Here is a 15931-nt window from a genome sequence, read left to right on the forward strand (position 1 = left end):
GGAGCAAAGAAGCAGCACATAACAGAGACGGACTCCTTGTTTTGGTGATAGAGAGCTCTGGAGTCTGGGGCAAGATAACCTCTTGGAACTGTAGTTTTCTCATCTGTAAGATGAGGATTTATTTACCTGTGCTGCAGGATTGCAGTATGATTTAAAAATAACATACCTAATATGCAGGGGACAGAGGAGACCACAATAAATAGTAGCTATCCTTGTTGTTCCTAAAGAGAAAGTCCTGGATTTTTTCACAAGAATAGCAGATGAAAAGAATGAGAGACACTGATCCTAAATAAAACCCAAATTTGGTTATTTAGAATTCATGACTGATACATAGTTGTAAACTATAAATGCCGAAGATAATTTTAAATATAGGAAAGATGAAAATTTGAGGTTAATATTAAAGTGATTTATTTATGATACTTAGTACTGTGCTTGGCATATGGTAGTAACTCAATAAACAGACTGACTGAATATATTTTAAATAAGATATACAATGTTCATACTTAATTCCCAGATTTTAAATTCATTTAAAATCATACCTAATTATGTAATTTTTTAAATAGCCAATATTATCAAAATTTTAAAAATTCAGCCCATGAAAATAAGACATCTGTATATACAGAGACTGTCACAATAAATTTATCATGTACTATTATAAACAATAAGTGGAAGTATATAGTGACTTAAGTATATCTGCACAGAGAAATATTTATACATAATTTGACTGACATGGCACAAAACCTTATTGCAAAAGTTTAGGTCAATCAGGAATACTGAGATGATACTTGCATGTTACCTAATGTGATATTAATATTTTTAGTTGATAGTAAAAGTGGACTGAGATTCCAATCAGAATTCTGAAACATTTTGCATACAAGAAGTACAGAGAGGGATGCCTGGGTGGCTCAGCAGTTGAGCGTTTGCTTTCAGCTCAGGGTGTGATCCCAGGTCTGGGGATGGAGTCCCATACTGGGCTCCCTGCCAGAAGCCTGCTTCTCTCTCTGACTATGTCTCTGCCTCTCTCTGTGTCTCTCATGAATAAATAAGCAAAATCTTAAAAAAAAAAAAAAAAAAAGAAGTAGAGAGAAACATATCATCAGCAATAAAGATGGACTCGACTCAGCTAAAATAAAGGAATAAGATGCAGGACAAGAAAATTCAGTCATTCAGGTTTTCTACAAAAATGCTAATGTGATGGACCAAGATTATAAAAATGAAGTGTTATACCTGCATTGAAGTCATTAAAATACACCCTACTGACTGAGGAGCTATATGGAAGGAAAATGTGTCAATACATTTCTTGGGTATAAGATGCTCTGTTAGCAGATCATTTGGAATTAAGAAGCTGAAAACCACCAAATGCAATTATGCAGTTACTGCAAAATACCAAGAGAAAACAGACTTTTAAAATCCAAACTTACATATACTAAGACATCTCTCATATTTATGCAGCTAGTTTTTCCTCTCTGAATGAACTTAATGTGAAGTACTAGTCAGGAGATAATCAGGCCAAGATATAATGCTAAGATAAAGGAATTTAAAAATATGTTATGTAATGAAGGGAGATATGTTAAGTGACAATGCCCTGAAGAAAAAAGCACAAAGGAGAGAAAAGAATCCAAAAACAGAGAACCTTGGCTGGTGATATTCATGTAAGCTAGCAAGATTAATTTGAAGTCTACTATAACCTTCTGTAAGGAATGTTCAGTGTTATCCTCTACAAACTTCACGATCAAGAATTCCTTTCTTGGGCAGCCCCGGTGGCGTAGCAGCCCGGGGTGTGATCCTGGAGACCCTGGATCGAGTCCCGCATCAGGCTCCCTGTGTGGAGCCTACTTCTCCCTCTGCCTGTGTCTCTGCCTCTCTCTCTGTGTGTCTCTATGAATAAATAAATAAATAAAATCTTTAAAAAAAAAAAAAGAATTCCTTTCTCTCATTGAGTTCTTGGTCTTTTTTTCTTTTTATGGAGGTCTGACATATAACATTATATTACTTTCAGGTGTCCATCATAATGATTCAATATTTGTATATACTGGGAAATGATAATTACAGTAAGCCTCATTAACATCACCAATACATAGTTACAAAGTTTTGTCTTGTGATAAGTACTTTTAAGATTTACTCTCTTAGCAACCTTGAGTTCTTGGTCTTAATCCTATCTTCAGGCATTCCCCAGATTAGGTAAATTCTGAAATCTAATAACTCTTTAAAGATTCTTCAAATATATATGCCAGAGGCTTTAGGAAGTGATCAGTAGAATTAAATGGGAATGGCTATGATAAAGAACATGGTAAAAAGTTTTAATACAGGCATAATGAAGAGGCAAACAATGAGATGGGTAAGAACAGTATAGATAATTAAGGGATGAAAAAATTAAGACTTTTATAATGTGTGGTGACCTACTTAAAGTCTGGAAATCTCTAGAAAAAGATCTCTGCTTTAATTCAAAGGAAATCTTCCTATTGGAAGATACAAAGAAAAGCACGGAAACAGAGGCAGTATGTTAGCTAAAGGCCAATTGTTCCAAGTGGCCAATTAAGAGAGATTGTGACACCAGACAAGAGATGGATGACCAGGCTCAAAGGTTTATTTTTTGTTGTTTGCTTTTCATTTTTTGTTTTTTAAAGAAAGAAATTGTAAGAGTTTAAAAATTCAAGCTAAGAAAGGCAGAAAAGATAAAGAAGGGTCCCAAAGGTCTTGGAATTTCCCAATTTCAAGGATAAACAAGCTGGTAGTTTCATTCCTAAAGTGAATTGTTTCGGTCAAGTTTAAATCAGTCAGCTTTAAGGTTGAAATTTGTTTTAAAAAAAAAAAAACCACTGAGGTTATTTCATTTTATTCTTAAAAACGCTAAACTTGAAAAAAGTAGGACTGATCCAAAAGTCATTCAAAAAGGAACAGTACAGAGAAGGAAAAGCATAAGCAGTCAATATGAGTGATGCCCCCTCTGGAAGATATTTTAAAATTAAGAAAGCACAGAAAGCAGAAAAGCAATTACAGTGAGCTGGAGATAGGCTCAAGATTGCCATGTTTCAAGTTTAGCTATAGAGGAGTTGGTTCAAACTAAGCATTTATCGGGGCACCTGGCTGGCTCAGTCAGCAGAGCATGCAACTCTTGATCTCAAGGTCACGAGTTCAAGCTCCATGTTGGGCAGAGAGCTTACTTAAAAAGAAGGAAAAAAAAAAAAACTAAGAGAGTTTAATATGACCATGAATATAGCATCCCTGATTCTGGCAAAGTGGTGATGGTGGCACTATAGTTTCTGAATCTCTCTAAATCTTCACATGAAAGAAACAGTTCAACTAAATATTAGCAAAACCAAAAACCCATGGATGACTAGATGAGAATTAGAAGAGAGAGAACATTGTATGCAATGACTTTATGCTCCAATAATGTAAATAAAGCATAATTATTTTAAAATGGAAGGAAAGAAGTGATAAAAACACAGGCAAAAAGTTTTCTAAATGTTCATAATTTATATTAGTAGTGGTAGTATTAGTATGATTATTCTCAGACTGTTAGGTGTATACTGTGAGAAAAAGTAAACAATTATGGGATACTATAATTTGTCCTCCATATCCCTGTAAACTAGGACTTTTGGTAGGAAAAAAAGGAGATAAAGATATAATATAGACAAGGTTAAGTAAACGACCCTGTATCCTGAATTCTAGTCAGAAGTAATGATGTAAACTCACTCTGAATATATATATGTATAAAATCTCTAGCTCATTCTACTAAAGAAAACTAGAAACAATGACCAATCTAATAACAATGACACATTATTCCTAGCTCCCAAACTTGAGTTTAAAAATGACATTTTCCATTAAAAGAAACCAGAGCTATTGAAGAAATGGCTAATTCCAGGTCTGATGCAGAAAATGTATAAGATAAGCATGGAACATTTTGTCATTCCAAATAGCAGGGAGGCTACTCAAGACTACTAAGGTCATGACAAAGAGAGGAGCCAATTTGAAGAGGTTCCCAAATATAAGACAAGTTTGAGCTTTCAAAAGGATAATAACTATAATTTCTAAAACCCCATCAAGTCAAATATATTTAAAACCATCAATTAATAATGCTACTTAAAAAACAAAAACTAGTTGGTTACCTTCAGGGAATAAAGAATCAATTCATTATCTTGAAAATTAGCAAATAAAAGAAAAGAAACTGACATTTATCCTGATTACACAATATTACACAATATGAATTCAACCACTGGGAAAATAAATAGGAGATGAGTGGAAGTATCTTTTTATAAAAGTATCTCAATTAATTAATGAAAGAAGTAATAATAAAATTAGAATATCACTGTTTTGCAACCCTAATGAATTAACAGATCTAGGCACTGAGCATTAATAGCTGCTAACATTATTAAAAGAGAGATGACCAAGAAAGAACCTGACATTACATGACTTCTGATAACAACAACACACTGCCCCATATAGTCTTGCCAAAACTGACTACCTTGTAGAACTTTCAAAAGATAAACATGTTGAACCACACTACGAATATGCAAATAAAATCCAGGCTATAGGAAACTGCAGTTTCAAAACATAAATTTTAAGGAAAACAAAGGGATGGAAGGAGAACTCGTAGGTTAAAAAAGATACATTAAAGTGTTTTAAAAGGAGAACCTTAAACTGCGTTGTGGGGAGATGTATTAGGATGATAAAAGCTATATGGGTATACAAGAAAGTGATGGAAAGTCATGATAGAGGTTACCTTTGGGTAACGAGGCAGGGGTTGGAATCATGACAGTACAAAACAGTATTTCTGGGTGTCTGGCAAAGTTCCTCATCTTGACCTGAGTGTGGTTCTGGGGGTATTTCCTTTGTAATAGCTCATTAAACTATACAGTTATTTCCTGGGGTTTTCTTTATGAGTGTTTTATAATAAAGAGATTTTTTAAAAAGCTATCATCCCTAGAGTATAAAATCTTTGATATTTGGTTGAAAGCTAACATAGTACATACATTTCTTTGGAAGCGATGTTTCTTATATATTTTGGCTTTTCAGTTGAATGCATTTATAAGACCTTCTAAATGCTTCTTTAATCAAATTATGCTATATTAAAAGTTCGTCATATCTTTACTTTTCCATTAGTCGCTGATCCTCTAAATCACTGCAAAAATGGTTTTTAAATTTTATATGAAAAAAGTTATCTTTATGGGGTTATATTTTCCTATGCCTGACAACAGGTTTTAAGGTTTAATAGCTCTGCTTATTTGTTTTTGATTAATTTCATAAACGAATTCAGGTGACCTCTTCTGAAGAATCTCTTGAAATTACCACTATACTCAGAAAGCTTCATCTAATCCATGCAGCTGAAAAGTTAAAATACTTGCTCAAATACAAAGGTAAAGAAAAAAGTTGTGTTGTCATCACATTATTGACAAAGCGAATGAATTAAATAGTTCTATGATGATGGTAATAACTTTCTAAAAAGCAAAGCATAAAGAGTATGTGGAATTTAAATAAAAATAATTACCACGTTATATATAATAATCCACACATACACCATTAAAAACTGTTTTTAGGGGATCCCTGGGTGGCGCAGCGTTTTGGCGCCTGCCTTTGGCCCAGGGCGCGATCCTGGAGACCCGGGATCGAATCCCACGTCGGGCTCCTGGTGCATGGAGCCTGCTTCTCCCTCTGCCTGTGTCTCTGCCTCTCTCTCTCTGTGTGTGACTATCATAAATAAATAAAAATTTAAAAAAAAACTGTTTTTAAATGAATTTACTGATAAAAAATTTTTTGTACACACTATTGTATATTTTTCAAAAGAAATTTTTTCCTAGACTACATAACTCTCTGCTTTATGCTTCTAATTAAGATATGTGCTGTTGTTTATAGCTCTGCGGTGTGAAATTAGACCAGGAGTTTTCTAATATCCATAAAATAAATTTAAAATATGTTCTTCCTCTGAAAGACAGATAATTCAGTCACAGAGAGCTTATTTCTGTGTTTCCTTTGTTTTCTTTTTTTTTTAGCTGCTTGGTAAGCCAATTTTCTACTTAGAATCTATTGTTAAAACTCTCATTTGGTTCAGTAGGTGGGCTTTATCCTTTCCATGGTCTGTTATGCAAAAATGATGGCTCTAATTTTTTTTTTTCAGTTTGCTATAAAGCAGTGTTTCTCAACTTGAATGCACATGAGAATCACCTAGGGAACCTGTTAAAGAATACCGGTGCTTCCCCTCTCCTTCTGGATATTCTGATGTACCTGGTTTAAGTGGGCCCATTTGTAAAACCTCTGCAAGTGACAGTAATGTGTTGTGTTGCCAAGGCTAGGAACCACTACTCTAGGATCTTGTCACTTTCCAACTAAAAGCTTATTATATTTTCTGATTTAATTTGGATGGGAAACGCTTTTTTAAAATTCTATAGTTTAACAGATACAAAGATTAAATTTCTAATCTATGAGGTTGCTATTTTTTTACTTTGAATTTTAGAGTTTAAGAGTATATTGTATCTTTTATTCTGATGATTAGTTCAAGAAGACTATTGGTGGCCAGTGAAAAAAATTTAAAGACATATGCCTGAATATTACTTTTATAGACTAGTGGTTTTTGTTCATGATATTCTAAAAAACGTATTACAACTAATTCATAGCTAAAAATTACGTCTTCACATGTGAAAAAAGAAACAATTATTTTCCTAGAGATTTCTTCCAAAGACGTTCACCTTTTGCATATGTAATTTCACATGAGGTTCTGTAAAAGTAATCTTCACAAATTTTTTCAACAGTTTAACTTTGATAGAATGACTGAAAGGGCCAAATCCAAGAAAAAGTACTTTTGCTAAAAAAAAAAAAAAAAAGAAAAAAGAAATTTCTGTATCTTAATATAGTAGGATTGAAAAGGGGGGCATTAACTATGCAATCAGTGGTGAATAACTAAAAATCATGTGCAAGTATCATATACAACTTTATGAAATCTATTCAAAAACACTTACACAAAATGGGTAATTTTCCAGAAATACAAATTAAAGAAAATGACTTCAAAAAAACCCCCCAGAATTCCTGGGAAAAAAGCAGCCCTTAAAAATGGAATCTGTTCTTTAAAAAATCTACCTTCCTTTAAGACACCACACCCAGGCAGTTTTATAGATTTTACCAAATGCTCAAATACAGATAAATCTTTTGGGTTCAAAGAGGAGATACAGAAAAAGCTAGCCAAATCACTCTAGAGGGCTAGTACAACCTTCATACAAACTTAGAAAGGATAGTAAAAGCAAGTAAAATTGTTTGCCAATCTCCTATTTGAGCAAATTGTAAAGCCTCTTTAATGTTTCCTCCTTACTATCTCCCTAAGTAGAATCAATCATTCCCCTCTGGCTCCTAGGATAGCTTACACACACTCTATCCACAGCATCATTTAATGCTTTAGTGCACTTACACGTTTTCATATTTGTCTCTCATTGGTGGACACCAGGATCCCTGCAGGAAGGGATATTTTTGTATTCATATCCCCTGAAATGAAATACAGTGTTTACTCCACGGTCACGCTCAATAGTTGTTGAATGATGTGGAAACAGAAGGAAGGGCGTTTCAGGTAGAAATGCCAGTAATGTGTACAGGCAGGACATGGAAAATAAGAAGCGGTGAGTTAACCACTTGGCTACAAACATAGGTTTGTATAAGGAAATAACACTGGAAGGGTAGGTCAGGGCCAGTCAGGGTGGGCTGTCAGTGCTGAGGCTAAGTTTAGTTTCATATCTAATAAAGGCATTTGAGCAAGCACCGGCTAAATAAGATCTGTGCTTCAGAATCCAGATGAGCACCTTATAGAGCTGTCACAGACCTGGAGGTAACCTCTCTGGTTGAAATCCATCATCTTAAAAATAGAAAACTAATGTCAGAGGATGGATGATCTACCTAAGGGCAAAGAACACAGAATTAGCTAACAGCAGGCAGAAGCTTAGAGGGAGTAAATTTGACTAAGTTTACACAGTTAGTATGTATATGGTCCAACCAACAGGTAAACTAGGTTTGTCCAACTCCAAAGTCCATGATCTAGATGACACCAGGAGATAAGGTATGTAGATCATATGTATACCCTTTAGAACACTAATTTCGTGTAATACGCTCATTTCAAATACAGGTAATTTATGTAAAGTATAACTAAATTATTTTTACCTTTATTATAAGGCAGAATATTTAATAGAATTCTAATTAGCTTTATTACAATCATTTTGATGAAGTCTTTTACTCAATTAGCTTCTGAACCCAAGATCAAGAAAGCAGTGGGCATGAAAAGCAAGTGAATAGGAACAAAGCACTTCTTAGCCTCACAAATCCACACTTAAAGCATTATAAGTGGTTTTAGTTACTACAACAAAATTGGAAAAGTTCCAGAAAAAGGTTAATTAATTAATTAATTATAAATGACTCTGCAGTCTTAAAAGGCAGCCTGAAAGTTTATAACACCAGAAGAGGCAGGTAGAGATAGAAAATACCTGGACTTGTTCATTATATCTCAGAATTAAAGCCCAATAGATAATAGATTTAGAGGAAGCACAGAAACATACCACTGTCTTCCTTGCCTTAAATCCCAATACACCCGTCACACGTTGAAAATGCATTTAATACACCTAACCTACCGGACATCACAGCTTAGCCTCACCTAGCTTAAACATGCTCGGAAATTTAAATTAGCCTATACTAGTTGGGCAAAATCACTTAACACAAAGCCTATTTTATAATAAATTACTGAATATCTCATACAATTTATCAAATAGTGTACTGAAAACAAAAATCAGAATGATTGTATGCGTACAGAATGGTTATAAGGGTATCGGTTGTTTATCTTCATGATTGCCTGGCTAACTGGAAGTTGTGGCTGACTGCCACTGCCCAGCATCATGGGAAAGTATCCTATCACCTATCATAGATGAAGAAGATCTTTTGTTCTTTGAAAAAGATCAAAATTCTAAAGTATGGCTTCTACTGAACATGTACTGCCTCCACATCATGGCAAAGTCAAAAATCCTAAGTCAAACCATGTATAATCTGGGACTATCTATATTTTACTCAGGCAAAAACTTGAAGAAACAGGAAGGTTGCTTTTGTTTTAAATTATAAAAACAGAATTCCATACTCAAAGTACTGGTCCAAGGTGAAATTACAACATAATGAATGATGTTGGAACCACTGTCAGGAATAGGTGGAGTGAACTACTATCATTGCCTCCTAGATTAACCCTTGTAGTGTTCCTGTTTGAGGCACAATTCTAGACTGAGAAGGCCATTGCTCTACAGCCATCCTTATAAATTCTTGCCTCAGCCATGGTTTGGCACCACAGTCTTCCACAAAATAAGCACTTGACTGCTGATTCAATGACTGAAGTATAAAGAAGGTGATTGATAATATAGCTTTGGCAGGCTGGAAATTATGGGCAAACAATAATGACAGTACTAATAACGATAATAAGAATCACAACAGTGGTCCATATTTGAGAGTTTACTATATGTAGGTATTGCTCTAAATGCATATATTAACATACTTATCTTCATTAACTCTATTTTTCAAATAATGAAAGCACAGTGCACAGAGGTTAATACCTTGCTCAAGGACAGAGAGCTAGGTAGTGGCATAGCTAGGATTTGAACCCAGAAGGCTGTGTTCTTAATCATTGTGAGATTCAGGCCAGCCCTGGAATTCTCTGTTTACCCTATAGATATGATACTTTTAAGAACCCCCACTTTATTCATAATTTCTTTCTTTGAGAATTTAGAAAAATAAATTCTAGGCTTAACAAAGTATTCATCCTTATTTCAGAATAGAAAAACTAATAATCCTATTTTATTTGCTCTTCAACAAAATGTATATATTTGCTTTATATTTACCTCCAGTCTTCCTTGAGCATAACCTAGGAGCAGCAGATTGGCTCTGTCCTTCTCTGGAGAAATGGGGGCCCAAGGCCAAGCATCATCACTGACCAATGGCCACCAGCAGACAACTATATCCTGAACACAATTGATAGCTAGACGACGCTCTGTTGTTCTGTTTACTGGGCCTGGTATCTCGTAATAGGAAATCTAATTATCAAGGAAAAAAAGCATATGAGAATCATTTTTTAATGCAAAATCCTCACAGTATTACAAAAATTAAAGCATCTGTAAATGTAGATAAATGCAAGTAAATATGCATGTTAAACATGTGCTTAAGGAGGTGTCAGAATTTACCAAATTCTTTTGACACATATATAAAAAAGACATATGTTCAAAATTCTCCCCATTTTTAGCAGAGGAAAGGAAAAGGAGAAATGTGAGTTAGGGAGGAATTGGCTGTAGCAATCCCAATCAATACCAAAATGTACAGTCATGGCTGCTTGACAGCATCGACCTACACATAGGATTTAAGACCAGCTATATTAAATGACAAGTTCAGTACTGCTGACCAAGAGTATCTCACTACTGTTTAAGACATAACACTTTAACAATGACTGACAACAATAAAAGGAAAAACAACTTGAGGAAATATCACTTTAAAGAATATATGAGACATATACACATATATTCTGCATAAAGGGATAAGCCATAGCATCATGCGTAAAAGTTTATGCAGCTTCTGAGAATTATGCTTCTCTTTCTTAGGAAGGATTTGTAGAATTTATTATTCAAACTATGTTATTTTGGAACATGGTTATTTGAAAACATAAGCACGGCACCATCTGGGTGACACATGCCAAGGAAATATAGATTGCACCGTATTTCTGCTTAAGGAATTAATGGAAGGTTGATAGCTTGGAAGAAAAAAAAAACTATCTTGCCATTGCTGGTCAGCAATAATCGAACCACTTTCTGGGGATTAAGCGCATGGCTAAGCCTACTGGACCAGACACTAGCAAAGGGCAGGGGGTCTTCTTATCAGAGAAATGCTTCTGGAGCCAGTCTCACTACATGACAGATTGCTTTCATATTCCTGTCTGCAAGGCAACAAAGGATGGCAGTAATGCGATAATGCCAGAGTGCAATGGGTGTTAAGAACCCGTTGCATTTATGTATTGTATTTAGTAAATAATCAGGCTCATCCAAATTGTGATCTCACCACTCAACCAAGGCCATTAAAATCAAGGTTAATGCTTTAATAATCCTCTGCTATTTTTTTTAATATGGTCAAAAGGAACCCTTTTCTATTTGCATGGCCATAATATTATTGACCTCTTCATCCTCTGAATGCACATCAAAAGGAACTGAAATCAAAGTAATTACCAGTGTTGTTCTCTCATGGTAAACATTTAACTCCTTGCACTGTCCCTTCCCTGTTAAATAAATTGAATTGGATTTTTAAAATGTAGACTGGAAAACTTGTTAAAGGTCAGTCGTTTTTGATATTTACCCTGCAATTTTCTTTGCCAAAATTATTTCATTCTGAAAGAATTAAATTATGGTACAGCTGTAAAGAAAAGCAGAATTATAATATTCTACACTATTTCTTTGTTTTAAAATCCAAATGGGCAATGACAGACAACACAGATGTACTTTAGGCTTTGAAGTGCAAATTCTCATATTTATGCTCCCAATATCACTATTTTAACTACTTATCTTGAGATAAGTACCATAATGGAATTGCTAAGTCCTTACAAATAAATATACACTATTTGATGTCCTATTGCCATGTCAACATGTTACTTACGAATTTCTAGATGAGAAAATAGTTAAGAGACTGACACTTTCATTCCTCGTAGTGCAAACCATGCATGTTAACTGAAATTTCCTATTTCCTGTGAGTTTTTAATGGCATTAGTATTCTATCATGATGGTCAACAGGGCAAGTAAAGTGAACAAGTTTCTTAAATTATCCTTCCAAAAGACAAATGGCAGTTTTTACTAAGTTTTTAAATACCTATATTTTAAATACTGAACCAGAAAGGAATCCTTGGGCTTTTCCAAAGGGAAGTAGGTCACTTCTCCAATGTATAGAAATGATGTAGAGTGCCCCTGTTCTCAAACCCAAAGGCAGAAAGAATAAACAATTCTTTTAAAGTGAAGAGTCCATATAGTAAGTCTATTTTTCAAATCTTCTTGTAAGAAAAGATGACATTCTGACAGTTCCCCCTCTGATCTCATTAATGGGCAGCTACTATCCTTCAGCTAAGAAGACTATTAAGCTATCCATTATACCTAAGTTGAAAAAACATCATATAAAATTTGACATCATAGCATTGAAAACATAAAAAGTTTGAGTTACTGCATATTGGAGCATTTCATTAATTTATTTACCTTTTACATATTGGTGTATTTTAAAGACCAGTATTTGTAAATAAGCAACATTTCAAATAAATCTACAGCTAGCCAACCTGGAAGATAATATCCCATTAAGAATGTTAAGATCAGTTTTTTTTACTAATCAAAATATAATATGAGTACCACTGACCTCAATTAAAGAAAATCAATATTATACAAAATGTAATGGAAGCTCCACAAAGTTGGCAAATAGAACCAAATTACAGTTTATTACCAGAATGAAAAACTCATTTAATATACTTTATCCCATGTTGAAAATCTTTTTACAAGACTAGATGTTTCTACCAAATAAATTTAAATCCTCCCCATACCACTACCACCTCAATCACAATAAGAAATAATCCCAAAGGGCAAAAGGTTAGCCTGAATACTACTTTTTCAGAAACACACACAAAGTTTCAAGCCACAAAGCTGACTTCTAAAAATCTTTGCCCGTATTATGGATAGATACTCTGGGTATGGCATAAGTGTGCATCTTTTTTAAGGAAGCTGTATATCAGCTCTGTTCCCAGTGAACAGTGAACTGTCTCAAATCCACGTCACAGAGGCTGGATCAATCTTGCAAACACAAGTCATTGCTGAAAAGAGGCCTTGAACTGAAACAGCCTGGAAAATGTATTAGATACTCATCCTAGCAGAGTGTGTGCCTTCCAAGCAGTTAAAATGTAATGTGGCAAAACTTATATGAAACACATCATTTAAAATAAAAATCCTGCCTTAACAGATGTAAAATCCCTGATACAAGGAAACAAATTACCTGGAGTTAGTGAAGGGAGAGATACTAACATATGAAGGAGATTTTGTTTTGCATTTTTCTCTAGTTATAGTTGGGTATATGTGTATGTGGGGGGTGAGGGGTCTTCCCACTCCTTGTTTATTACACTTTTTTATTAACCTCTGGAAGTGCCTTCTTTCTTCTTTCTTTTCTTGTGAAACGGAAGCCAGAAGGATAGCCAAGCTATCTTTGCCTAGGTGATATGAGGTCTTAGAGAAAAATGAGAATAGTATATATACTGCCCTTAGCAAGAAAACCATTTTCAAATGTGTGACTTGTCTTTATTATCTATCTTTGATTTCCATAAATACTACATAAATTGCTCCAAACATGCCATTATTAGACTCTCATGATGAGAGTAAACAAGAAAAGGTGGGAAAGCCAATATTTCCATTGAAACAACCATAATCATACAATTAACTCTGGTTTGTCTGAAATCTAGAAATATTCAAGAATAATGAGTATAATATCAATCAATGTGATACTCTAGTATGCCTTAATAATTAATAATACAACTCTATAAATTGAAATCTCTACCTTATAATCCAAGGCTGAGAGTTTTTCCAGTCTTTTGTTTGTATCAGGAGAACCCATCTTCTTGGTAAACTGAATAAAACATAGTTTGTTTTGTGCCAAAAATGATAAGATGATGAAACTGTCTGTGAGAAGAGCTAAAAAACAAATACAGATTTGATATCATAAAATACTAAATTAGAATAAAATAATAATGAATTGAGAAATGTTTTCACCAAAATATTACGAAAAGTTATTCTCATAAGATAAATAACAATTGAAATAACTAGTCTCCTAAATATCATTATTTTACAAGGATATTAAAGATATCAGAAACAATAATCATAAATTTAGTCATGCATGGATTTGATACTTTTTCCTTTTTTCCTAAGACCATTTTATGATACACTGATGTTTGGGGACAATAACCAAGTAAGCTACATTTGGAAGTAGAGCTAGAAAAGCATAAATTAAAGATTATTTATTAAAGATTATTTCATATCTGAATGTAAAGATTTACTTTTATTTGTACTTAGCCTTTAATCCTGTGTTTACATGATATAAAAACCACCTGAGAATAAATTCATTTTTTAGGGAATACAGATCAATGTTTTCCACCAATTTCATTTCATTCATTCATTCATTCATTCATTCATTCATTTGTGAGTGCACATGCACACAAGCAGGGGGCGGGGAGAGGGAAGAGAGAGAAGCAGACTCCCCACTAAGCGGGGAGCCCAACACAGGGCTCCAACCCAAGACTCTGAGATCATGACCCAAGCAAAAGTCAGATGCTTAACTGACAAGTCATCCAGGCATCCCTGTATGTTTTATATTTTTAAATTTCTCATCAATGAACCTTCTTTCATCAATGAATACAAGCTGAATGAAATAAAGGGTATTACGCTCAATATGCACACATAAGTTAATATCTAGTAATGAAGATTAGCAAAAATATTTCTACAGCTTTATTTCTAATGCACACAAGTAGGTAGACAATTAAAATTCATGAGTTACATAAAGGGCTATTAATGTTATAAATATTATTGATAAAAACTTAGTATAATAGGAATTTGAGAAATGTTTTATATTGCTCCTACCATAAAGAAATTATTGTATGTTTCATATATTTTTCTTTACTTCCATACCCCTGGCTATGCAAGCAGCAACCAAGAGTATATCTACACAATTACAGGAGAATCTGGAGAACTGCCAAGAAATCACATTGTTATCATGGTCTCATGAGAGTGTATTATTTTGGGTATAAATAAAAGAAGTAAAAAGAGATATCTCAAAGACATGAATAGTGTTGGAAATCTCCTTTTAATTCTTAGAGAGGAGCATCAACACGACAAAATCATCACAGCCACTATTTTATTTGCAGTGTGAATAGAGGGGTCAATTATTACACATATGAAAACGGAAACTCTTCCATAGGAAGCTTCCTTGACACCATGTTCCTGTAAGGAAGAAGAAATGGCATACTTACAATCCCACCCCCAGCTTATTATTGTCATGAATGTTGCTAATTATAGCCATCCTGCAAAGTGCTTTTCTGGAGGAGGATGAAATTGAGTCCAATTTATTCAGAGGTAGCTAGTGAGAGCACATGGCAGAGCACAGGAAGGTTTCTGTATTCTCACCTCTGTCCACTAGATCACACTTTGTTTTGATTATTCAGTTAGGATAAAGAGAATTTTCAATCACTAATGATAATGCCACTTGTTTCTTAAACCTTTTTACCTTCAATAAAAGAATATGACCTTAAAAACCTCAGGAGTCAGCACAGTATAGCAGAAAGAAAATGGGCTCTGCAGCTAGAACCTGGGTTACAATCTCAGTTGTGTTATTTTCAAGCTGTTCCCTTAGTATCTCATTTGCGGGCATGTTCCTTAGTGTCTTAGCTTCAATTTCTTTATTTATAAAATAGAAATAACTATAACATATAACGCTATTTTTGATTAAATAAGTAGGTTGACATGGATCTTAGAGCCTTTTAGGGCTCAATAAATGTCAGTATCCTACCTTTTTAATAACTGGTTTAAAATATTTTTTCATGTGTTTTTTTAAAGAGTTATTTATTTGAGGAAGGGAGAGAGTGCATACCCACATGTGCACGGGAGGGTGAGGGTGGGAGAGGGACAAAGGGAGAAGAAGAGAGAAATCCAAGCTAACTCTGACTCTGTGCCGAGCATGGAGCTCAACACAGGGCTTGACACCGGGCTTGATGTCTGACCTTGAACTCACAACCCAAGCTGAAACCTAAAGTTAGACATCCTACCAACTATACCACCCAGGTACCCCTTGATTATGTGCTTTGTAGCAATTATATACTGATTATGGTACACTTAAAAGGATCCAGCTTCATCTAGTATATTTGGCATTGGTTTTTGAT

General features: G+C 34.3%; 1 protein-coding gene across 10 annotated transcripts in view; it reads right to left on the reverse strand.

The window, feature by feature from the left end:
* LOC112673404 (WD repeat containing planar cell polarity effector) overlaps positions 1-15931 on the reverse strand; it is a 424409-nt gene that overhangs the window by 265068 nt on the left and 143410 nt on the right. For all 10 annotated transcript variants that reach the window (XM_035721693.2, XM_035721691.2, XM_035721688.2 and 7 more), the window contains 2 exons: positions 13561-13694; positions 9846-10037 (listed from right to left, as the gene is read on the reverse strand). In XM_035721693.2, the coding sequence (XP_035577586.1) occupies positions 9846-10037; positions 13561-13694 (326 nt within the window). The remainder of the gene's footprint in view (positions 1-9845; positions 10038-13560; positions 13695-15931) is intronic.

Source organism: Canis lupus, chromosome 10 (genome assembly GCF_003254725.2).
Source record: "Canis lupus dingo isolate Sandy chromosome 10, ASM325472v2, whole genome shotgun sequence".
NCBI lineage: Eukaryota > Metazoa > Chordata > Mammalia > Carnivora > Canidae > Canis > Canis lupus.